Source organism: Equus asinus, chromosome 2, assembly GCF_041296235.1.
Source record: "Equus asinus isolate D_3611 breed Donkey chromosome 2, EquAss-T2T_v2, whole genome shotgun sequence".
Classification (NCBI taxonomy): domain Eukaryota; kingdom Metazoa; phylum Chordata; class Mammalia; order Perissodactyla; family Equidae; genus Equus; species Equus asinus.
The window spans coordinates 26,415,239-26,438,998 of NC_091791.1; the positions used below are offsets into that span (position 1 = coordinate 26,415,239).

The window sequence follows — 23,760 nt, forward strand, 5'->3', positions numbered from 1 at the left end:
TGTGTCCACAGCACCCATGTGTGTGACAGCAGGGGCTGGGATGAGTTTGTAGGTGGGTCCTGACCGTGGGAGAGATCCATCGTGTCATCTGGCTTCGTTAGTGCCATGTTGTCCCTGACATCCAGAGCTCACAGATACAATGAGAAGCATTCCGCAGCCAGGGTTCCCTGTTACTGCGTGCGATTGTTTTCCTTGCTCCTGACTGACGCTTCCTCCTCACCCCACCCCATGTTCATTTTAGGTGACCAAGGTGAAAAAGGACCCCGAGGTCTCACAGGTCAGTCCTACACAGGAGTCTACTTTGATCCATTGAAGACTTTTCGTAAATCCATTGGGCGCTGGAGTTGGGAAAAAATACAGAAGGATGAGACACAGTCACTGTCTAAAAACCTTCAGGGAACTTGCAATCTAGAAAAAACAATAACAAGATAAAATAAAGCACTGAATGGAGTATGAACCAGCGTCCAACTGTATAGTCCAGACAGTAAACATCTGGGGCAGGAAAGGAGGTTATGTTCTCCTCTGATTCTTTGGGGGAATCCAGTTGGGAAAATTAAGCTCTTCCCAAAGTAGCAGAAAGTTTGCAGTACTTTCACCCTCTCCGCCATTTACCTCCTGACAACCTGCCTGATTAAAAAGGAAACTAATAGTAACAGTGCTTGGGCTATAAGGGGCAGTTCTCTGTTGCCAAGGAAATAAGACTCCTCCACGTGCCCCTGCAGACCAGGTGTGGCTTCTGGGCCAGTCTGTGCCTACTGCCCTAGGGGCGGGGGTGCCCCTGGGGCCCTGACCATAGGATCAAAGCTGACGCTGCGTCCCCATCCGCTGATCCCAAGCTTCTCTGTTTGGGGAGGAGGCAGGCTTGGGGGTGGGTACAGAGGGTGGAGCATCCCACTACTGTCAAGCACACGTTGCTTAAAAGCTTCCAACCAGCTAGCCCCTTTCCTTCGCAGGCGAGCCTGGCTTGAGAGGTTTGCCTGGCTCTGTGGGCGAGCCCGGGGCTAAAGGAGCTATGGGTGAGTATCCCCAAGAGACGAATGCAGTGGTCTGCCCCATTCCCATTGTCATCGTGGCCCTAGAGTCTAGATCCTTCTAGCGTTGCCTCTCCTGTTCTCTAGTCTGCCCACGCCCTGGTAAAGGGTCCATTTACAGGCCGTTTCTGGGTCTGGGCATCCCTCTTGGGGCTCAGAGCTGCAGCTGTCTCTGTGGGTTTCTCACTGCTCTGGGGGGCTTGGCAGGGCACAGCCCATCTACCCTGGTTCCTGCCACTAAGCCACCCAGGTCCCCAGGGAGGATGAACAGGTGTTGAGGTCCTTTGGAAATTCAGTGTTCCAGGCATGGCCCTGATACTCCAGGGCTGGTCTCACAGCCAGAGCCAGCGTCCAGCCCTTTTGCTGACCCTCACTGAGGGGCCTGTCAGCCAGGACATGGGAGCTGGCCAAGGCCCCACAGAGGGCCAGGCGTTTAGCAGTAAGTCCTAGGAGGGTTGAAGCCGCAGCAGTGGGGATGTGGTGTATTTACTATCTCGATCATTAACAAGCTGTCAGGAAGCGCTGACTGCATGCAGGACGCCGTGCTGGGCAAGTCAGACGCTTTACCTCCTTCAAGGGGAGATAACGCTGCGTGAGGTGCCCAGTGCTGTAAAAGGTAGAGAGTATATGAGGATACAGTAGAGAGAAGGATTTCTCCTAAATGGAAGGATGAAGGTGGTGACCTTTTGGCTGGTCCTAAAAAAGTAAGGAAGATTTATAATTTTGATCCATTTGGAAAATTTCATGTAGAGACAACAACAATGAGTGAGGAAAGACAAAAACGTGGGAAAAGCAAGGCCATGTCCCAGAAAGACACCAGTGGACAGAGGTTAGGCTAATGCGCAGAGCACAGGAGATAAGAACTTGGAGAACCTTGACTTCCGGGAGCTTGAGTAAATGGGGCCGACATTTATGGAGCATCTGGGGTGGGCTGAGTCCTCTGACAGGCGCTGGAGATGCAACAGGGAATCGTGGAATGGTTCTCAGCAGGAAGACAGACAAGTACTGGTTTAGGGCAAAATGGCAAGGAGACAGCTGAGTGCGACAATGCCCAGGCCTCTTCCGTGGTCGCCAGCTATGGGACAGGCTGTGCAGGCTCCCCCAGGGAGGAACTTGCTGCGAGGCTGTTGGACAGTGGAGGGAAGGAGTCCCAGGGCAGCTCCCAGAGGCCCTGAGACACTGTGGTTCTGATTTCCTAGGACCCGCTGGCCCAGACGGACAGCAAGGCCCAAGAGGTTGGTCACTGATCTGCTCTCCTTACTCTCCCTACCCCTCCCAGCCCTGCCCACGTCCCAGCACGCGGCCCCCATCCCCCTAGTTATAACACCAGAAGGGCATGCGTCATGTGGAAACTTGCAAGGTCTGGGTCTTGTCCCCTTCGCCTTTCCACCTGCCAGCAAGTTCCTCAGTAAAACCCCAAGAAACCATCGGCTGTGCTGGCCAGTTCAGCCTTCCGAAAAGGAAAACATTTCCATGTTGGTCATGCTCTCTCTAGGCGAACAAGGTCTTACAGGGATGCCTGGAATCCGGGGCCCACCAGGACCTTCTGGAGACCCAGGAAAGCCAGGTAACAGAGCGGAAAGAGGGAGCCACAGCCCTGCTGTGTGTGTGTGTGTCTATGTGTGCGCACTCTTTATCCCACTTTCCTCCAGCAGCTCAGCAGGGAACTGCCACAACTGCTGGCTTGTACTGTGTGCAGTGGCTGTGGGCCCCGACACCTCCAAGTCACCATGTCTGGCAACTGGGGAGGGAGATATTAACAGCTGAAAGCAAGGGATTCTAGAAAGGGGCAAGACGTCTCTTAAAAATTGCAGAGTTTGAGCCAGCCCTGATGGTCTAGGGTTAAAATTCGGTGTTTTATTTTCGTAGGTCTCACAGGACCCCAAGGACCTCAGGGTGAGTCATCAGGTCACTCCCACCTCTAAACGCCGCCTGCTGAGCCTCCCATTGCCAGCATTCGGCAACTGCTTCTCCAGCCACCTTAAGAGTCTCCTCTCCTCCTCCCCTCGCTCCCCCCAGCAAAAGTGCAGTCAGCTCCTTTTACTGTGAGTCTTGAGAAGCACTTTAGGAAGGAAAATATGCACAGAACAATCATGAAAGCTATTCTGGGAGAAATGAGGTTAGACCACGTGCCAATTCTGTCTGCCTGAGCCCCTTTGGTGCAGGAACCCCTAAGAGGGGGCTCCGAGCACGGGAGTTCCATTAGCCCCACAGAGGCCCGATCCCTCACTGGCATGGTAGGGAGTGGGAGCTCACCTCATGCTGAGGGCCCAGTTTCTCTGGGACAGACTCAGCGTCCAAGTCTGTCCTATAGTTGGACCAGTGTGCACCCATCTGGATTGAGAAATTTGAGAAAACCACAGCCAGCCCCAACTCCTAGAGGAAATTAGGCAAAGGTGTAAAATGAAATCAAGCAGAGGTCCCCCCAGAAGTTGATCACACAGGGACATCCTTCAAATGCTCCCCAGTGGAGCTCAGGAGACAAAACAAGGAGGGGGTGTTGTATCAGTTATAGGAAGCCCAGCATCTGCTCCCCACACTGCAGGGCAGGGTGGGGACCACAGCTGCTTTGCAGGCTGCAGGGGGCTCATAACCCAGAGGGACTGGGATCCCCCAGGGCTGAGTCCCTGGGCCTCTGCCTCCCTCTAGCCCAGCTGTGGCCCTCCTTCCCAGAGAAGGAGAAGGGCTCAGAGCAAGACGCTCCCCAAGGGACCGCCCGGGCTAATGCAGAAGGCAAAGCCAGGCGGGCCTCCAGGGTCAATCAGAGACTGCAGCTGTGCCAGGTGACTGGCCGCTAGTTACTACCGGAGGGTGTCTGGAATTGCTGGGCCCAAATCATCCTGATTGACTTGTTTTTAATCGCATCAGGACTTCCTGGTACCGCCGGCCGACCCGGGCCTAAAGGTAAGTGATTTTCCAAATCGGAGATTCTTTCTTTTCACTAGCCATTTTTGCAGGGGGCGGGGGGAAGGGGGGAAGAGGAGATTGGCAGGAGGGAGGCCCCTCTCTGGTGGGAGCCTGGATCAACAGTGGCATCTAGTGGCTTCAGTGGAAGGCCGTGAGGCTGGGGAGCCAGGCATTTGGTCTCATCAACCAAACCCTGAATCCTCGGCCCCGCCCCCACCCCCTACACCTCCCCGCCCCACAATCCTGAGCCTGGCTTTGGTACTGGATGTGGGAGGAGGATCTGGAAGGGTGCTATCCCCCTAAAGCGTTTCTATCCCCTGGCTTGCCTCTAAAATGCCCCCATTAGTGCTCCACCCCTCTCGCTTAGGCTGGGGCCTCCCATAACATGACCCTTCCCTAGGATAGGAACCACTTTCAGCCTTTTCATTCACGCAGGCTTCGGTGTGACTGGGAACGCCACATCCTTTCTGAGAGGGGGCTTGTAGGCAGGCAGGGTGGAGCATCTAGATACTACTAAGAGGACACAGTCAAAGTCATCTTCAGGGGTCAGCGTTCTAGAAGGGAAGTCATCCTCAGGAGTCAGTGTTCTAGAACAGAAGTCATCCTCAGGAGTCAGTGTTCTAGAACAGAAGTCATCATCAGGGGTCAGAGTTCTAGAGGGGAAGTCATCCTCAGGAGTCAGTGTTCTAGAAGAGAAGTCATCCTCAGGGGTCAGAGTTCTAAGAAGAAAAGTCATCCTCAGGGGTCTGACTGGGGCCCACTTGGTGACTCCAACACGCAAGTGACACTCCTGTCCTGTTCTGCTCCTCTGCCATTGTCCAGTTCTGCACCATCAGACCCCAACCCTGAGCCAGTCCAGGGATAAACAGTGCTCAGGGACAGTGTTTCTCTTTCTGTCCCTGTGACTCCATGTTCCTGAACCCCGATGTTCTGTACAGTGTGTTCTGTCATGAACAGTCACTGTCACCTTGGGGGGACCCTAGGAATGTAATAACTGCTTTCCAGAAGCTATTTCCAATCACTGGTTGGGCCAAGGAGTTCTTTCAGGACAAATAAATGTAATTCCAAAATAATAACAACTGAGTTCATACATTGCAAGCAGACAAATCTCTGGGCCCATAGATCTATTCATGGATTGATGGCACCTTTAGTAAGAGACTCATAGGTTTGGGGGTTTCCGAGGATATCAGACATCCAGCCCTTCTCAAGGGCCTATGACTTCCTTCCCTAGGGGGACTTCAGACCCTCCGTGGACAATGTGCACAAGAGGTGGACGTTTCACCTAATGCTGGGTGGTGTACCAACAAAACAAACTCAAGTGCTTTCTCCTCTTGGCCTTGACCCACAGAGCAAGCAGAGCCCATCCCTCTACTTTCCCTGAGGGGGAAATCCCTTGTTGGGTGGATGACTGAATGGCCTACAGACCTTGGGAAGTGACAGAAGAGGCCCCTAAAGAACCCCCAGGGGAGGGCTTTTCCATCCTCTACCTCACTCACTTGGTTCCCCAGCCTGTGGATTTCCAGTCCCAGAGATGCTTCATTCAGTTGGCATCGAATGGTCAATAAGTTTGGGAAGAGTGTGAATCTGACATCCTCTCCTTGGAAGTCCTCCATGCACATTAGCATTTGCAGCCCTCTAAGATGAAGGCAGAAAAGAGAGCGGTTAACCTTTACGTAACTCAGGATTTCCCAGACTTACCAACCACAGAACCTCCTTTTACTCTCACGGCCCCTACATTGTCTCAGGGAACTAGCATCCTGAGCACTCTGGGATCCAGGTCTACCACGCAGGCTCACCTGCTCTGTCCTTTGGCTTCTCCCAAAGGTGATTCCCAGTAAGAGCCTAAGATGCCGCATGTGGGAGAAGATAGAGTGTGGGAGAGGGAATGACGCTCAAGTCAGCCTCTTTCCAGCCTCACTGAAAGGCAAACTCTATGACATCCACAAATGAAGCCCTTTTTCAGAGTTTCAGCTTCTTCCAAAAGCTAATGTAGGCCGAGAAGATGGATGCTCTGACCTCCAGGGTCTCCCGCAGAGAGACTGGTGCTTAATGCGTCCTGCAGGCTCCCCTTCAGTTCATTAAAATGTCTTTAGCCTGAGGGTTAGAGGCTCAGGAGTGCGTCTCAAAGGCAATCAGAAGCCTTGGAAATGATTTATTGAGCCACTAATTGATCCTGGGAACAACCGCTCTCCTTTTGCTCCCCCCAGGTGAACCAGGAGCTCCAGGCAGGATTGTGACTTCAGGTAGGTGGGCCCAGGAGCGGTCCTCCTTCTCATGTCTTTCTCTCATGTCCTGGGCATCTGCCCTGGCTCTGCCTTAACGTCCTCAGAGAAACACAGTCTGCGGGCACCGGGCTTGGGGCAGGATGCCATGCTGAGCTTGATGGGGCAGCGGCGAGGAGGGCGAGGGGAGTTCGGAGGCAATGCGAGCTGGGCCCACAGCCTGGCCTGGGTCCCAGAACCTCCTGGTGAGAAGGGCAGGGCTGAGTGTTCCATGTGCCTTCTGTTTTCAGAGGGGTCATCGACTATCACCATCCCAGGCCCCCCGGGACCTCCTGGAGCCATGGGACCCCCAGGACCTCCAGGTGTGCCAGGTCAGTCGGTTTCCTTGCTTTGCCCCAAAACAGCAGTGAGCCTAGGTTGTATCGGACTATATCAGTCTTCATTCAAATCCTGAAACCCAGGGCAGGAGTGCAGGGAAGAGTAAGGAGGGGTGGAGAAAGCCCCTCCCAGACAGCTCAGGCAGCTGCGCAGGCCTTGGGACACTGGGCCCCGCAGCCCTGTTGGAGGCTCGAACAGGTAAATGACTTGCCTACGGTCACTCGACTAAGAAGTGGCAGAGTCAGGATGTGACCCGGGCTGTTCCTGCCTCCAGAGCCAGTGTGTGACCAGTCAGAGCTCTCAGTCCTCAAGTTTTTTCCTCTTGGAAAACGATTTGATAATATGCATCAAGGGCAACAAAAATGCTAGGAATCTATTTGAAGAAAATATCCCCAAATTGTCCAAAAACAATGAGGTCACCTCAAAACTATGAAGGCTTCAAGTTGGGAGATAATAGTGTTATTTAAAAGAGCAGAGTGCTGGATGATGTGTGCTCTGTGGTGGCAACTGTATTTTTACAAGATGCAAAAAAAAGAAAAATACTGGAAAGAAATAAAACAAAATGCTTACAAATTAAAGAAATATGGGTGACAATTTTTTCTATTTTTCTAAAATGCCTGTTACTTTGTTATATCTATTTTTTCACTATTTAAAAATGTTTATGTGTAAATGAAATACGTAATTTAACATGACCAATGCAAGCATGGGTCAGCCTGCACTCCTGATGAGCTCCAGTGGGGTCGGGGGGAGCACTGAGGGCACTTGGAAGTCCCTAACCATTGAAGGACAGTGTCTGAGGGGGCAGCCCTGCCGTCCCAGGGGCGCTGGTGCCTGGCAGAGGACTTCTCACTGGGTGCACCATGGGGCCGGTCTCGAATTGGTTATTGCTCTCAAATCAGCACACTGACCTCCGTGGGCCACTGTTCCATGCCCCCCGAGGAAGGTACATGTGTCCCCAGGCACCTGCCTTTTCTTTAGTTCTTTCTAGAACTGTGATCCTGGAGGTGTGATAAACTCTTTTTTTCCCCAACCCCATTTCCAGGCCCCATCGGCCCAGCTGGTCTCCCAGGACAGCAAGGTATGTCCCATCCTGGAAGAACATCTGTCGGGGGCTCCGGCGGGAAGGCTTCTTTCCCTGGGTGGACTTGGGCCCCCGTCTTTAAGCCAAGTGAGAGACGAGCATTTTGGGAAAGGAGGTGAGGGGGTGACCCAGCTCTTCACCACGGGCCTTCAAGGTCTCCACTGCCATGGGAGACACCTCCTCTCACCCCTTTCCGTGTTTCTGAGAAGGGAGGGGTCCTCTGGATGCGGGAGGGAGGAGATTGGGGCTCTGTGGCCCCCAGGTCAGGATCAAGCTTGGCTATTTTCACAGGCCTCAGGCCTCTTGGCCAGCCCCTCATCATCGTGCCACTGTCCAGTGATTTATCCAAATACCAAAACACAGTCAGGCTTAGGAAAAACTGGTGCAGTTCCTCCTGGGCTGTTGAGGCTGCAAGACAGGAATGCTGACAGCCAACCTTTCTGGCCCCGCCCACCTCTTAGCCCCGCCCACATTGTGCTTCCCGCCCACCCTGGGCGCCTGGGCCTCTCCAGACGCTCTGCGGAGGGAAACTGTGATGGCTTACTGCAGGCGGTGCCCACCCTAACTGTGTCCTCCCCACAGGCCCACGAGGGGAGCCAGGGCTTGCTGGTGAATCGTTCCTGAGCAGCACTCAGTCCCTCTCCGAGGTCCTCTCCACCCGTAAGTGGCCCCATGTTCCCCAGGGCAGGTGATGCAGGGGTGGGAGTGAGAGAGAGGCCGTGACTGGGTCCTGGGGCAGCCGCACCAGTGAGTCATTGCAAGCCCCCGTGGGAGTCAGGATGGCCAGTTCTCCTGAAACGCACTGCAAGCCAGAAGGAACAGCAGGGGTTTTGTCAGCTGTGGGGGGAGGGAGGGGTGAGTCACTGGGGATGAGGCAGCTGTCATAGAGGTTCCCGGGATTCCAGGAGGACCAGGGTCACTTGGGGCCTCCGAAGTGAGCCAGATGCAGTGAGTGTCACTGGCGGGAGTGATGTCACTGCATCCCCCACTCACTGAGAGCCACAACAAGGCTCTGTGCGCTCTCAGCCACAGGCCCTGCCTGGGAGGGCTGACTCTTGGGTCCTCCTATTCCCAAAGTCCTCTAAAGATCTCAGGAGGAGATGCCGCAGGGCCTCCCACCTGGGCGCACGGACTCTTGAAAAGCAAAGACAACAGCCAGCTGTGGTTTAGCAGTCACTGTGGGCCAGACGTTGTGCCACGGCATCTCACTGAGTCTTCACAAGGCCCCCGTGACAGAGGTCCTGTTGCCTCTGGTCGACAGCGGAGGAAGCTGAGGCTGAAAGAGGTCGAGGACTTGCCCAAAGCCGCCAGATAGAAGTGGTGGAGTGGGGATTTGAAGTGAGGCTGACCCACAGCCACGTTCCTACACATCTCTCCACACACCCATATCAGCTCTCAGCAAGTTCAACGGCAGCCCTGGCCTGCCTCTGAGCGAGGGGCGCCCCCAGCAGAGGGGGTCCCGGAGGGTTGTGTGCCATGCCCCAGGGCCTGGTGTGTGGGGGGTGGGTGTAGCCTGGGGGGCTTGGCACTGACGATCCTGGTGAGGGTAAGGCCGGCACAGAGCAGCCTCATGACAGCTTTTGCTCATTTCTGTTTTCTTCTCTCTATAGAAGGTCTTGATTTACGAGGTCCCCCAGGCCCACCTGGCCCACCTGGGCCACCAGGTGAGCATCTCAGGGATCTGTGGGAGGTGGGGAATCTCGGGAGACAGGGCACTCAGGCACTTAGTGAGGAAGCCAAGAGCCTGTTGTCAGGGGCGGGATCAGCTTCCTGACTTTAGCATCGCCTCTTCCTCACTGTCTTCTGCAGGAGCTTCCATTCCAGGCCCACCAGGACCCCGAGGCCCAGCAGGTGAGAGCTGAGCTCCTGGGTGGGAGGTACGAGACGTGGAACCCAGAGCCCAGCCTTCTTCTGGACCGACTCTTAGGAAAGAGCTTACTTTCCCCTTCTCCTCCTGGGCAGAGGGTTCCTGGCCCACTTCTTGGCATTAGTAAGTCTTGGGCGTTCTCTTATCTAGGGGAAGGCTTGCCAGGCCCGCCAGGCCCACCAGGATCTTTCCTGACCGGCTCAGGTAATGTTGGGAGTCAAGTCACGCCTGTTCTCCACCTCAGCCCTAGCCCCAGGATGGTCGTCCTGACCTACTCACATGCTTCCTCCTTCTGAATTTCCACCGGAGGTGTGTTTGCATAAACTCCATGCTACCTGACGCATGTACAGAGGGTGAACAATGCCAACCTGATCACCCTGATAGCCCGTGGTAGCCTAGCCTGAGAGAGAGAGCCAGCGCTGCCCTTGGGGAGCTTCTGGACTGACTGGGGAGACCTGGTTCCTGTTCTTGGGGAGCTCAGGTCTAATAAAGCAGACAGAACACATGCACATGAAATGAGATAAATGCTGACAGTACAACATAGAAACATGTGGAAATAACTTCAGAGCAAACAGTAGCCCAGAACTTGTCTCTAGCGGAAAATCCATCCATCCCTCCATCCATCCATCCACCCACCATCCATCCATTCATCCATCATCCATCCACCATCCACCATCCATCCATCATCCATCCACCATCCATCCACGATCCATCCACCATCCATCCACGATCCATCCATCCATTCATCCATCATCCATCCACCATCCATCCACCCATCCACCATCCATTTGACAAGAATTGATTGAGCATCCACAGTATGACAGGCACTGTGCTAGGTGCTACACCCTCACCAGCATCATTGCATCCACACTCAGAATATTTCTTTCCTCTGCAGAGACCTTCTTCTCTGGCCCTCCAGGCCCACCTGGCCCCCCAGGCCCCAAGGGAGACCAAGGTGAGAACAGTGTCTTAGGGAGCACAGGAGCCTATATGTGCCTCCTGCTTACCCAACTGGTGGCCAGGAGAGTTTGGATGAGGCTGGATGAGCTGGGGCGTTTCTTCATCCTCCTTGTCCTGTTAGGAGCTCAGCAGTCTGGAGCACGGGGTGGGGGAAGGCATGGTGGTCAGAAACTCTATAAAGAATCCTGCCTCTGCGTTGGCCTGGTGGGTGGAGAGGCATGAGGAACCCCAAGCTCTATGTCTGCTCCAGCCCTGGAGCCCATCCCCTCCCCCATGGGCCCCTTGAAGCCACAACACCTGGTTGGTTGTGTCTCACAACTCTTTGCCTTCTTCCCTCAGGCCCCCCAGGCCCCCGAGGACACCAAGGTACAGTAGAGCTGACATTAAACCAAACATGGGGTAGGGGTGGGGGTGGCGAGAGCTGACCTTCCAAGAGCCTTGAGCTTCTTGGGAATGAGTTTGGTCCAAACAAGCGAGAGCAGATCAGAGTGTGTGTCTCTGTGAATGGTTGAGAATTTATGTGTGTGTGTGTGGCAGCTCTAGGTACTGCCCAAAGGGCAGCGCAGCCCCAGCAGTCATGAGTCTTGGGGAGCCTCGGGAGGGGAGGTGGAGGTGGGGTCCAGGGCTGGGGCCTGGGGAGAGCAAGGACAGCACAGCGGACTGTTCCCCTCTCGGTGTGTTCCTAAGGCGAGCGGGGCCTCCCAGGGTTCTCACCCTCAGGTAAGTGCCGAGCCCCGCGCCATGGCTGCCTCTGGCTGCAGCCTCTCCCAGCCCTGGCTGACTGCACTGTGTGTGTGGTTGGCTTCCAGATTCCAGTTCTCTCGGACTCAACCTACAGGGACCGCCAGGCCCACCCGGCCCTCAGGGACCCAAAGGTGACAAAGGTCAGTGAGGGAGCAGCCGAGAAGGCAGTGAGGAGTGGGAGCATGGCTGGCTCTCAGAGCCTGAATAGAGTGCAGCCAGTACTTATTGGTGCTAGAGGCTTGGGAGGAAGAAGAGGCTGCAGAAAGGAAAAGCTGGAGGGAAAAAGGGGCGGGGCTGTGGGATATAGTCTCTGCCCACAGGGAGCTCGTGGTATCATTGCAGAAACAGACTAAGAGACAGGGGACAACTACTGAGTCACAGACTGATAGGTGTGGTTGTGCTTAACTAAGGAGGGCTTCCTGGAGGAGGTGATACAAACAGGGCTCCTTGTTTTGGATTTCAGGTGATCCTGGAGTCCCAGGGGCTGTTGGTGTTCCTGGTGGTCACTCTCAAGGTAAGAACCAGAAGTGACCAAAGTTCCTCCCCTTCTTCAAGCGAGGCTGGTCGTGCCAATGAATGAATTCATTCGTTCATTCATTTCCCCATGGTTCAGTGTTAAGTCAGTACTTTCTCCACGTGCTAGGATTTCTGAGCTGCCTTTACAGAGGTTACAAGATCGGGGGTGGGTGGGAGGGAAGGACCCCAGGATGATAAAGACGATGAACAATGCTGATGACGAATGATGGAGAAGAGAACAGACCCTGGGAGCCAGGGGGGTTCTGAGACGAGGGGTCCGTGAGGGGTGGTGAGCAGGTTGCCGAAGGAAAGGAAGGAGCCTGGAGAGCTCCCATTTCAGACAGTGGCTGCTACAGGCACTCCTTTCCTCCCTTTGTGGGGGGACCCGTCTCTTTGCCACTGTCCTGTTTTCCCTGCTGAGAAAGAGCCTCCCTCCAGAGACCCTGGAAGCAGGACCTGGCCCTTTGTTTGACCCCAGGGTGGAGACACAGCTCAGCAGGCTTTCTTCCTGCAGGGGGATCACCATCCAGCACCGTGTTCCTGCCAGGCCCGCCAGGCCCCCCGGGGCCCCCTGGGCCTCCAGGCTCTCTCAGCAGCTCTGGCCTGGAGATTCAGCAGTACATCTCTGACTACATGCAGAGTGAGTGCCCGGGTCAGAGGAGGGCAGTGTGCATGTGTGAGTGGGGTGTGTGTGTGTGTGTGTGTGTGTGTGTGTGTGTGTTGGGGGGCAACAGTCTATACGGCCAGGCTCAGGTCTTTCACCCCTGGACCTAGGGCTGTAAGTCTATGAGCTCCCACTGTCCACACACGTAGCCTCATCCTCACCCCAGGAGGGACTCACACACTCGTCCACATGCACACACAGCCACACACATGCACATTTTCACACCTGCGCGCACTCCCCCAACCTCATCCCTGTGATCCCCGTGGATGTGAGGGCACCAGAGCTTTGTCAAATGGGGAGCTGACGGGGGTCTTGCTGGTCCACAGCTCTCGAGCACCACCTGACCCAGCACAGGCCTCTGCCTCCGTTTCTCCATCTGTAACAAGGGGAGTCTAGGCTTCCTGCTGGCTGTGCCTTGGGCCCTGCATGGGGTTGGGTGGGTATGTCATCCGTGGGGAAGACATGCCCTCTTGGGGGCTTGACTTTGCTTTATTTCTTTGTTGGCAGGTGACATCATTAGGTCTTATTTCTCTGGAGTTCAGGGTCCCCCAGGCCCACCTGGTCCCCCAGGGCCTGTCACCACCATCAGGGGTGAGACTTTTGACTACTCGGAGCTGGCAAGCCTCGTCGTGAGCTACTTACAGAGTAAGCCTCTCCCCACCCCTGGAAGCACCCCTTCCTCCCAGGGTCCGCCGCTGTTCCTGGGGCCTCGGCTCTGAATCTGCTGTTCGCTTTGCCTCCCTTCTGAATGTGATGCTCAGTTCTGAACTCGCGGTAACCAGTCACCGGGACCGAGCTTCAGAAAGGGTTTGTCAGACTGAGAACAGAGGCCACGCTGCACAGCCATTTTTAAGACAGCCCTCTTGCAGTTGACAGAGGTGTCCTAAGTATATAAAAAGGCATCTTTCAGGTTGGAAGGATCTGGTAGGAGTTAGCATACTCTTGGAAACAGACTGCATTTCTTCCCAAACAAAATCAAAAACCACCTTTGCCCTTTCCTGCTTTCAAGATAGCCTCCTGATGCCCCCATTCGTTCATTGCCCCCAAATGGGCACAGCGAGCTGACCAGGTCTCTGTGATTCTGGAGTAATGAGGGGGCTGCTTCTATACAGAGCAGCGGTAACCCGAGGGTTCCTTCTTGACAGCTTCGGGGACCAGCATCGGCCTGTCGTTGGCCTCCGTCTCTTCTGAGGACATCCTGGCCATGCTGCAGCGTGAGTGGCCTGCGGAGGGCTGGAGGGTGGGAGCGCCTTTGCTGTCTCCTGACCGCACTTGGCAGGCACGTCTTGTCCTGGTCTGAGCCTGGTGAGGGCTGCAAAGGGGAGGTGGTCCTTTGGAACAAGGACCCCTCCCTCATTGCTCCTGGCTGTTTGCAAGTCAGCAGCTGACTGGAAAGGGGGCAGCGAATCTCCCCTATGCCCCCCATGCCAGGCTACCAGGCAGGTGCCACTTCGGGTACCTGAGAGCTTGCTGACCGCCCCCCACCATGGGCCTGGGAACCCAGAGCTCACACATCGCTCGGGAGCCAGTCTGTGTGGGGAGACCAGGCTGTGGCTGGCCAGTGGCGTGGGAGCCCCATGGCTGGGGTGCGTCCATGCTAGCGCCTCCTCTCCTTTCAGGGGATGAGGTGCGTCAGTACCTGCGTCAGTATCTGATGGGCCCTCAGGGTCCCCCGGGGCCACCAGGAGCCGGTGGCGATTGGTCCCTCCAGTCTTTGGACTACGCAGAGCTGAGCAGTCGCATTCTCAGCTACATGTCGAGTGAGTGTCTGCCCTCCCGGCCTGCCCTCTGCAGGCAGGGGTGGTCACGAGGCCTGGCTGGGGACATGGGTGCTGAACTTCCCTGAAGTGGTCCCACCGACCCTCTCCTGTCAGGCTGCCCCAAATCCAGAGGGAAGGAGTGGAGTTCAGGGCTATTCAGACCTGTGGCCCCAGAGCAGGTCAAGGAGCCTGGCAAGGGAAACCAAAAGGAGTGTCTTGGGCACCGTCCTGCATGGAGTTTGCACACGACTCACACTTCTCTACACAGACACACAGATACACTTCTCCATTCACACACCCACACGCTTCTCTTTACAGATCTTCCTCGATTTATAAGATTACATCCCAATAAACCCATCCTAAGTAGAAAGTATCACGAGTTGAAAATGCATTTAAGGCCCCTAACCTCCCGAACATCATAGCTGGGCCCAGCCTGCATACACGGCTCAGAACCCTTGCATTAGCCTACGGCTGGGCAGAATCATCTAACACGAGCCTAGTTTATAATAGTGTTGACTGTCTCATGTTGTTTATTGAATATTGTGCTGACAGTGACAGCATGGTCATCTGGGTACAGAATGGGTGTGAGTGTATTGGCTGTTCACCCTCGTGATCGCGTGGTGACAGGGAGCTGCGGTCGCTGCTGCTGCCAGCGTCATGAGAGTAGCATACTGCATGTCACTAGCCTGGGAAAAGATCAGAATTCAAAGCACAGTTCCTTTCTACTGAATGCGTATCCCTTTCACGCCATCATAAAGCTGAAAAAGCATAAGTCAAACTGCTGTAAGTCAGGGACCGCCCGTAGACACACACACTTCCCCACACACACGCACACTTCTCTACACGTGTGCACGCACATGCACCCCCCACACACCCAGCAGGATGAAGGGTCTGGGCATTTTTGACTTGCCCTCTTCCTAGGACCCCAGTGTCCTCACTCGGGACCCTCTCTCTGAGTGACTCTCTCTGCATGGCTCTTCCCGCTGCCCCTCTCTTTTCCCTTCCTTGGGGCCCCTTCTGTCCACAGCACTCCTGTGTCTGGCTTCCTCTCTGACAGGAGGTTCCATTTGCCTTTCTCTGTCTGATCTGAATCCATCACAACTTGGGATTTTGTTCCCCAGGTTCTGGAATCAGCATTGGGCTTCCTGGCCCCCCAGGGCCCCCTGGCTTGCCGGGAACATCCTATGAGGAGCTCCTCTCCTTGCTCCAAGGTAAGGCTGAGCAGGGGACATCTGTCCAAGTGGTTTGGGACAGAAGGCAGAGCCCCTTGGCCCAGGCCATGGCTGACTCCTTGCTCTCCCTTGATGTCTCAGGGTCTGAGTTCAGAGGCATCATTGGGCCCCCAGGCCCCCCTGGGCCCCCAGGGATCCCAGGCAACGCGTGGTCCAGCATCAGCGTGGAGGACCTCTCATCTTACTTGCATAGTAAGGCGCGGACAGCAGGGGTGAGGAGGGCAGAGGATGGCAGCCCAGCCTTGGTGCTCTCACAGGTTCTAGCAAGGGCAGCGTGGAGAGCTGAATCCATTCACCAGTCACCAAGTCCTCCTGGAGCATGTCCAGGGTGGGCACTGGGGCCCTGGAGAGGGACATGCTTTCGGCACTGAGGGGGAGAGTGGGGAGAGACAGTGCTCCAGGTGCTGCCATTAGAGGCCTCAGGAGCTGTAGGTGAGCAGGTGTGAGCCGGGAGCTCCAGCTCTCAGCGGAGGAAGGCTGAGATGAGGCTCAGAATGGGGAGTGTGAGGGATGCCAGGAAGTGGGTGTGCCACGGGCCTCCGTTCACTCCTCCCCTCACCCGGGGCGGCCTAAAGCCCTCCTTTCCACAGGGGTGGGGAGGCCAACAGCGGCCCTGAGCCCGGGCCGGGGACTCAGCGGTCTCAGCAGATGATGCCTGATCTTTCTCTCTCTCTTGCCTCCCACTCAGCGGCCGGCTTGTCATCCATCCCAGGCCCTCCAGGCCCTCCTGGTCCCCCAGGCCCTCGAGGGCCTCCGGGTGTCTCAGGAGCTCTGGCGACATATGCAGCTGAAAACACCGACAGCTTCCGGAGCGAACTGATCAGCTACCTCACGAGTAGGTGCCCCTGACACTGCTGTGCCTCCTGTGCCCCTTCCCAGACCTTGCTTCTCCCCGTAAGAGGGGCAGCAGGGGCTTGGAGGCCCCTGGAGGCCAGCTACCTGGGAGCCCCTCGGTGGCGGGGAAAGCCAGTTTCTTCCCACCTGGTGCCCGCCCCCGGTGCACAAGTGCCTGGACGTTCCTGTCCTGACACCCTGGGAGAGGTCTTCTTTCTCTCCTCCCAGACCCGAGCTCCCACTGATGCAGCTTCCTCCCACAGGTCCTGATGTGCGCAGCTTTATCGTTGGTCCCCCAGGCCCTCCCGGGCCCCAGGGACCACCTGGGGACAGCCGCCTAGTGTCCATGGATGGCCCCTACAGTCGGGGTAGCAGCTCCTCCTCAGGCAGCTCCTACAGCTCTTCAATGGGCATAGGAGGAGCCAGCGAAGGCTCCCTGGGCGAAGGGGGAGCCTTTGGCCTGGACATGGGCCTGGGCCGAGGCTATGGGGCAGCAGCAGGAAATGGCATGTATGGTGGCAATGGCGGATATTTTGGGGCTGGCTTTGCTGGAGGTCTGGATTACAACGAGCTGGCTGTTCGGGTGTCCGAGAGCTTGCAGCGTAAGTTGGGACACTTAGATCTCTGTGCTATGGGGGTGGAGGGGGGAGCACGAGAGCATCTCCACATCCAGGCTCCGGAGACTCACCCTCTCATTTTCGGAGCACCCAGGCTGTGAGGACAGCAATTCTGGAATCCAATGGGAAGGGACTGAAGACAGGAGGCCCCACCTCATTCTCAGCCAGCTTAGTTCGAGGGGCCCCGTCAGGACTGGAGCCACTGCAGGGAATGCAGCATGTGGGGGTCTCTGGCCTTTGCCTTCCCAACTAACCTGTGTGGGTCTCAGAAGAGTCTCTGTGATTATGATGGTCTCCTGGCGGGGCTGAGGGAGGGCGTTGGCTAAGAAGCCTTTTCTGCAGTCCAGAAGCCTTTGATGAAAGCCCACTGAGGCAGAGCCAGAGCCAGTGACCAGGGGAGACAGAGGAGGGGCAGGGCCTTTCCCTTGCCGCCCCGAGTGTCGTCTCCTTGCAGCAGGAGTTAGACAACAGTGGGCACTGTACCCCGCTGTGAAAAGGGTGCCCACACTCTGGGTGTTTTACAGGTCAGGGCCTGCTACAAGGAATGGCCTACACTGTCCAGGGCCCACCAGGCCGGCCTGGACCCCAGGGGCCCCCCGGCATCAGCAAGGTCTTCTCTGCCTACAGCAACGTGACCGAGGACCTCATGGACTTCTTCCGAAGTAAGGGCGTTCCCCCCGATTGCTTTCCTGACACTTAACCTGCCTCACAGCCTCCCATGGGGGCTGCGCCAGAGAAATCAGTCTCCCGAAAAACCTCCAGTTGTTAACACCGGAGATGCTGAGAATTTCATAAAATCTAAGCTTTGTTTTCCTCTTATAAGTCCAAACTCTCCCACTTCCTACCTGTGTTACTTTGAACAAATCACTTTACCTCCCAAGCTTCAGGGTGATCTCTAGTCTAAGGCCAGTTTTTCCCCCCTTGCAGCTTATGGAGCCATTCCAGGACCCCCTGGGCAGAAGGGAGAGGTGGGCATCCCAGGACCCAAAGGTAAGCAGTGGCAGGAAACAGCCACCAAGATCCTATGTGACAACAACCTCTCGCTCCTCCATCTCTCTCCAGGCCCCACACTCCTGCTTCACTTAGCACGCCCCTATCTGTCCTCCTAGGTGACAGGGGTCCTGCTGGACCACCAGGTCGGCCTGGGTCACCCGGACCCCGAGGGCACAAGGGAGAAAAAGGAGACAGAGGTAAGGCTTGGCTGCCAGTTTCTGGAGAGCTGGGAGGCTGACACTCCACAGAGAAGTGGGCAATTTGTTCCAGACTGAGCCTGGAAATTAAGGCAAATGCCAATTACTAAAGGCAGAGGCTGCCAACAAACGTAATTTGCATAACAATCAAATGAAAGCTGGGGAGAGAGGAAGGAGAGTGCCAGCGCAAGAGGAAAAGGAGAACCCATCTGGTAATGAAATAAGGCGAACAATTTAAGTAAACAGAGTCTTACAAAAGAGTTCATCTTTCAAGCCAGTTTTGCCGTGGTCGCACTTGCCGTAATTGCCCAAGCTGAAGTCTCCCCAGGCCACAAGATATCTTTTAACTTCCTATTCATCTTCTAACTTTCAGGCGACCAGGTCTATGCTGGGAGGAGGAGAAGGAGAAGTGTCGCCACCAAGCCATGAGCTACCCTTGGCGGAACAGCCCCGGACCCATTCTTGCAATGGCTTATGGCACTTAGGTCAGAATCTCTCCAGAGGGTAAAAGCTGGATTCTCTGCGGCCTCCTGAGACAGCACAGCCAATAGGCAACTAGAACTCTTGTGTTAGTCTGGAACTATCTACACAGAATTCGGTCAAAGATATGCAATCTGAAACAGCTCTGTGGGTGGACTTGAGTAGTTGCAGCGTTGTAGAATGAGTCTGACTTCTCTGCTATCTAGAACTGAGCCCCTTGACTTCTTAAGTAACACTTAGTTCAAACCCCCACCCAGGAAAGCCAGTTACGTAAAAGTTGGCTCAGGAGTCCTTGAGCTTTGCCTAAAAATGAGCCCAGAAAATGGAAGACGAGGATGGGGGTGGCTTCCAGGGGAGCCATGGGTGGGGTGTGTTCTGGTTAATGCTCTGAGGCTGTGCTACTGGCCCCTTGCTCCCCTGTTCACTCTGCATTCTCTAGTCACAGGAAAGAGTTGTCTAAGAAGCAACTCTTGCAACAGAAAAAGTTAAGAAATTCACTTCCACTGAAGGTGGTGACAGGCTTTCTAATAGTTATTTCTCACTACAAATCATATCTCCACTTGCTTAGAGAGGTTGATGGACTGTAGCTATGATGTGTATCCGTAGGTCTGTGCTAGAGTTGATAGCTATGTTCTACTGAACTAGACTGCAGCAAAGAGAAAAAGAAGGGCAACAGGCAAGGAAGAAAGGAAGGGAGAGAGGGAAATAGGATACCTGATGCCGGCGAAAGATGTCACTCTGTTCTGCACTTAGGAAATGCACAAGGACTGGGCGCAGTTGGTTTTTAAGCACTTTTCAGTGTCTAAAAACATTTACGTGGTCTATTAGATGAAAAGTCATTTCAATTGCAAAATTTCCAATTAAAGGGTTTTTTTTCTTTTTTAATATTACGTTTAATGTGATCCATCTAACAAAAGTAAAAGGGAGGGGGGGAGGGAAGGAAGAAAATATTTTGGGTTTTTTGGTTTGACTCTAACACTATTATAAACACAAGAAAACAAAACGGTTGAATCTTGGGACACAGTTCGTGGCATTTTGTTTAATCGTTGAGATCTTTAAAGGCAGATCTTTATCTGCAACTACTAACTCTACCTGGCCATATTACAAACCATCTGGAGTTTCCCTAAGCATAAGTTACTTGAAATAAACACATATGCAACAGATAAGCAACAAAATTATTTGGAATCAATGCAGTGATGTATCCTGGTGCAAAGGAGTTACAACCGCAGGGCAAGTAATATTTGGAATACCAAAACTCCTATTAAGGAAAAATCCACAAATATCACAGAAATGTATGGTAAAATCAGACCCTTAGTTTCAGAAGAGGCTACACTTGGCCAACTTGTGAATTTGTTACAACCTATGACACTAAATTGCTGGGCGATTAAAAACGGAGTTAAATTAAATTGCTTCTACACCTCTACTCTTCTAAAAGACTGGATTGTTTATTTTCTCCTGAGTGTCTCACGTATTATCCTGGGAAAAACACACATGTAGTCTAATGTATCAAACCATTGCTAGCAGCACCAACCAGGCAAGCACTAAACACGCTGCCTGGTCTGTCTGCCTCCTTTATCACATCCTGATTGCTACCTGCTATGGATCAACACGGGAATCCCAAAAAATGAGTTTATAGGCCTTCAGAATTTCAAACAACTTCTTACTGTCTAATAAAATTATCATTGTGTATAATGAATGACTGCATCATGCCTTTTTAATATTTTAGTTTTACCTAAAAGCTGAGTCCATTCATTTCTGTAATAGTAGCTTCAGGGGCTCAAGTATGATGTCCCTTGAATGATTGTTATCTTGATTAATCAGACTGAGGAGTTTCCCGCTAGTTACTAGATTTACCTTTCTAGGCTAGCCAAGTCTTCATTGAGTCTATGACCAAGTGAAATAGGGTAAAAGTCCAAACCTGCTACCTCCTCTGGACAGGACCCAGAAAAAGGATGGGGAGGTATGAGATATGTCCTCAGCTGGATGGCGATAGATCTCAGCCCCTTTTGTTTCATTTAAAAAAAAAAAAAAAGGTCAAGAATGAGCTCAATAATATGCAATGCTCCTGGATTAGAAAATGACATGCTATATGCCTCTCTCCAGCCAAGCTGAACATTTGCCAAGTGATGCTGCCTAGTGTCTACTGGATCTTGCATGAACATATCAATGACAAAAAGAGGGTATTTTTAGCAAACGTGAGGTCATATGGTTTGTGAAATGTTTGGTGATAAAATCCATCCCAAGGGAAAAAAATGAAATAAAAAATATGTACATGTATATATGTTGATGGAAATATTTAAAGCACCTCCCCAAGGAGGAGTGTGTGTGCTGAAAGACATCCCCTCCAAGTTCCCAGTAAAAACGACCTTCCTGCGTGGTGACTACAGATGGTGAGGGATATGCACGAGTCTGAAAGGGTCAGAAGACCTGGAGGGCTGCAAGTGTTAAAATACAACCAGGACCAAAAAGGCTGCAAGACTGTCATGCAGGAAAATCTAGTTTCAAAGATTCTCAAGGAAAGACTGCTTCCCAAAACAGATTAAGAAATAACTTTATTTTTCATTTGTCAATCCCATATTGAAAAGACATGTCGCTCCCAAATAAACAAGAGGCATTATCTGAAAGAAAATTCTTTCTGAAAATGTAGCTTGTGAAGTTATTACACTGCAAATCAGAGAAGGATCACAAAAAGCTGCAGCCAACATTTAAAACTGGTATAACATTCTATCCCAGGTTTAGTAGCAGAAGTTTTAAAGCTGTATCAAAACCATGTCAGCCAGAGAACAGCAATAGAGGCATTAACTGTTGTGCCTTCAACTTAAGAAAAGCATTTAAAATATCCCATTTCCTATAAAAGATCATTTCCCAGAAAAGAACTGACTAATTTAATCAGAAGACTATTTGAACTGGAACAAACTCTCCTCTTTCACCTCAGTTCCAGGTTTTCCATTAATCAACAGTATCTCTAGCTAATCATTTGACTGAATTTGGCTTCTCAGGAGAGTCTTTGTCATGTAAGCACAGTGTGGAATGGGGAAAAGTGTGTAGTTACAAGGGAACTAGAAGAGTACAAAAGACAGTCACTTCTGAAACTCGCTGATGCTCAAGAAATCAGAGACCCTCCATCACAGCGGGTCTCATGTGCCTGAGAGCTTTGTGCTTGAGGAAACACTACTTAGAGGTAGCTCTGGTTCTGGTTTATATTTAGTTACAATTTGCTGTATCCTGTCACAGGAAAGTCCTAATATTTTCAGCAAAGTATAAGCACTCTAAATTTCCTCCTTACCCACCCTATAGCTTCCCCATAGAAAAGGGTAAGAAAAAGCTTAATTGTGACTCCATATAGAATAGCAGCTAACTCAGCAGTTCACGCCCAACCACGGATTGACAGGACTAGGAAAGGCAACCCGGTGCAACCAGCTCTGTGCGCTCGACCTGCAGAAGTGTGGCGGTCTGGTGTAGCTGCAGCACGCAGGGAGAAGAGGGGAGGCTAAGTAATTGGGGTACACATACAGAGACTTTCTTTTATGCATTTCATAGCACATTCTGCCACAGCAAGGAAACAATCAAATCAGGAATGGATTTGACTGTAATCTTTGATTTCAAAGAAGTCTGTGCCCCTCCCTCACTCCCCACCTACACTTCATGCAGGAAGAAAGATCACTATTATTTATTTGCATATAGGACCTAACAAGAAGTCGGCAGGGATGGGTACAAACAGCATATTCTATAACAAAACACTTTCTGAAAAGATTTATGTAACTTTACGTATTAAAATGAATGTTTCATTTCTACATTATGTATCATTTTGTAGTCCTGCACCCAAATGAATATGGCCACATCTGAAAGAGAACGCAAGCATAACACTGAGTCCAAAGGGCAGTTTTAAGGGAGATGCAAGCGTTGCTAGTAAACTTAGCAGACTGTAACCATCCTACTCGGAGCCTCGTTCCTTTATTCAATCCTCTCAATGTCAAGTTGAAAGGAATAAAAAGAATCAAATATCCAAACCAAATTAATTATGTGTCACACACTATGCAGCAGACAGAATATCATTTAAATGATCCTGAAAAAATGTCCACTGCTTTAAGTATTAATTTTTTAAAAGCCAATAAACTGAAAATTTCAAAGGAGAAAGTGGTATGAGAACCCTCCTCTTCTCTCCACCTTAAAATAAATCATTAAATAAACTGAGTAAGATTATACTGTCATTTTTATCATAACAATATAAACAATTTCCATCATCATCCTGAATATTACTTTATAAAGATATATATTTTAAAAGGCTTTCAAAACATTTTTCAACCCAGCATTTGAGAATAAAGCATTAAAAGAGCTTTGTATACAGTAACATATTCATGTGATAAGTGTATGAATTTACAACCATACATAATATATATATATATGTATATATATTTATATAAAAAACAAACTTGGCCAGAAGTTAAGGCTACCTACAAAGCTGTCCAAGTAAATTATGCTTGTCAAAACAATTACAAAACTAAAATCACGTGCATTTTTAAACCATCTAAACCACTGACAAAAAAGATTCAGCATTCAAAGTTTTCAAATTAATCGCAAGAAAGTGCTACAGATATTTACATGTTCTTAATGTGAATCAGTGTTCCCACAAAGTTACATTTAAATTTTTCACCAGCCTCAAATGTAATATAACTAAAAGCTGAAACTTGTACAATTTGGTACCTAGTAGGTTGCAAAGGGCAGGCAGCAAGCATCATTTACAAACGTGCCCTCTCACACAGCAAAGCACAGTTTATAATATTGTTTGACCTGAAACGTGCTTGAAATTCTAAGCCTCAAGAGGGACTAAGAGTGAACATTTCATTAATAATTACACATATCAGCAACCACATGATAAAGTTTAAGGCTTTTCCCACTCAGATTAAACTAAACAATTTAAACATGGGACAAAATATACCCAAAATACAAATGATTGTATTTTCAAAACAACAAAAAGTCATTTCTGACATCTGCCTAAATATTTTACTTAAATTCTTTTTTAAAAAGTATTCTGAACAAATGTCACTTTTAACATTAATTTCAGAAAATACATTTATAAATATAACACAGCCTGCAGGCCTCTGACAGAGTTTCAAACGAACAGAATTTGCTAAGATGGGAGAAGTCATTTAACCAGCTCATGCGCTATTTTAGGAAATAAGCTGGGACAGTTATATTTATATTTCTTTTAATTTGGTGAGTTTTACATTTCCAGTTTGGACATCTAAAAGCTACTTTTTTTTTCATCTTTCCTAC

The 23,760-nt window shown here is 51.7% G+C and overlaps 1 protein-coding gene across 1 annotated transcript in view; it reads left to right on the forward strand.

Moving 5' to 3' along the window:
• The window catches only part of COL17A1 (collagen type XVII alpha 1 chain), a 50,691-nt gene extending 30,512 nt beyond the window's left edge, over positions 1–20,179 (forward strand). The window contains exons 28-56 of the mRNA XM_070483764.1: positions 242–277; positions 954–1,016; positions 2,231–2,266; positions 2,527–2,598; positions 2,901–2,927; positions 3,900–3,935; positions 6,146–6,181; positions 6,451–6,531; positions 7,581–7,616; positions 8,202–8,279; positions 9,230–9,283; positions 9,429–9,470; positions 9,637–9,690; positions 10,382–10,441; positions 10,786–10,812; positions 11,256–11,330; positions 11,654–11,704; positions 12,221–12,346; positions 12,878–13,015; positions 13,516–13,584; positions 13,990–14,130; positions 15,252–15,341; positions 15,444–15,554; positions 16,051–16,197; positions 16,460–16,798; positions 17,338–17,475; positions 17,741–17,803; positions 17,923–18,003; positions 18,377–20,179. Of these exons, the coding sequence (XP_070339865.1) occupies positions 242–277; positions 954–1,016; positions 2,231–2,266; positions 2,527–2,598; positions 2,901–2,927; positions 3,900–3,935; positions 6,146–6,181; positions 6,451–6,531; positions 7,581–7,616; positions 8,202–8,279; positions 9,230–9,283; positions 9,429–9,470; positions 9,637–9,690; positions 10,382–10,441; positions 10,786–10,812; positions 11,256–11,330; positions 11,654–11,704; positions 12,221–12,346; positions 12,878–13,015; positions 13,516–13,584; positions 13,990–14,130; positions 15,252–15,341; positions 15,444–15,554; positions 16,051–16,197; positions 16,460–16,798; positions 17,338–17,475; positions 17,741–17,803; positions 17,923–18,003; positions 18,377–18,432 (2,363 nt within the window). The 3' untranslated portion in view covers positions 18,433–20,179. The remainder of the gene's footprint in view (positions 1–241; positions 278–953; positions 1,017–2,230; positions 2,267–2,526; positions 2,599–2,900; positions 2,928–3,899; positions 3,936–6,145; positions 6,182–6,450; positions 6,532–7,580; positions 7,617–8,201; positions 8,280–9,229; positions 9,284–9,428; positions 9,471–9,636; positions 9,691–10,381; positions 10,442–10,785; positions 10,813–11,255; positions 11,331–11,653; positions 11,705–12,220; positions 12,347–12,877; positions 13,016–13,515; positions 13,585–13,989; positions 14,131–15,251; positions 15,342–15,443; positions 15,555–16,050; positions 16,198–16,459; positions 16,799–17,337; positions 17,476–17,740; positions 17,804–17,922; positions 18,004–18,376) is intronic.
• The last annotated feature ends 3,581 nt before the right edge of the window (positions 20,180–23,760 follow it).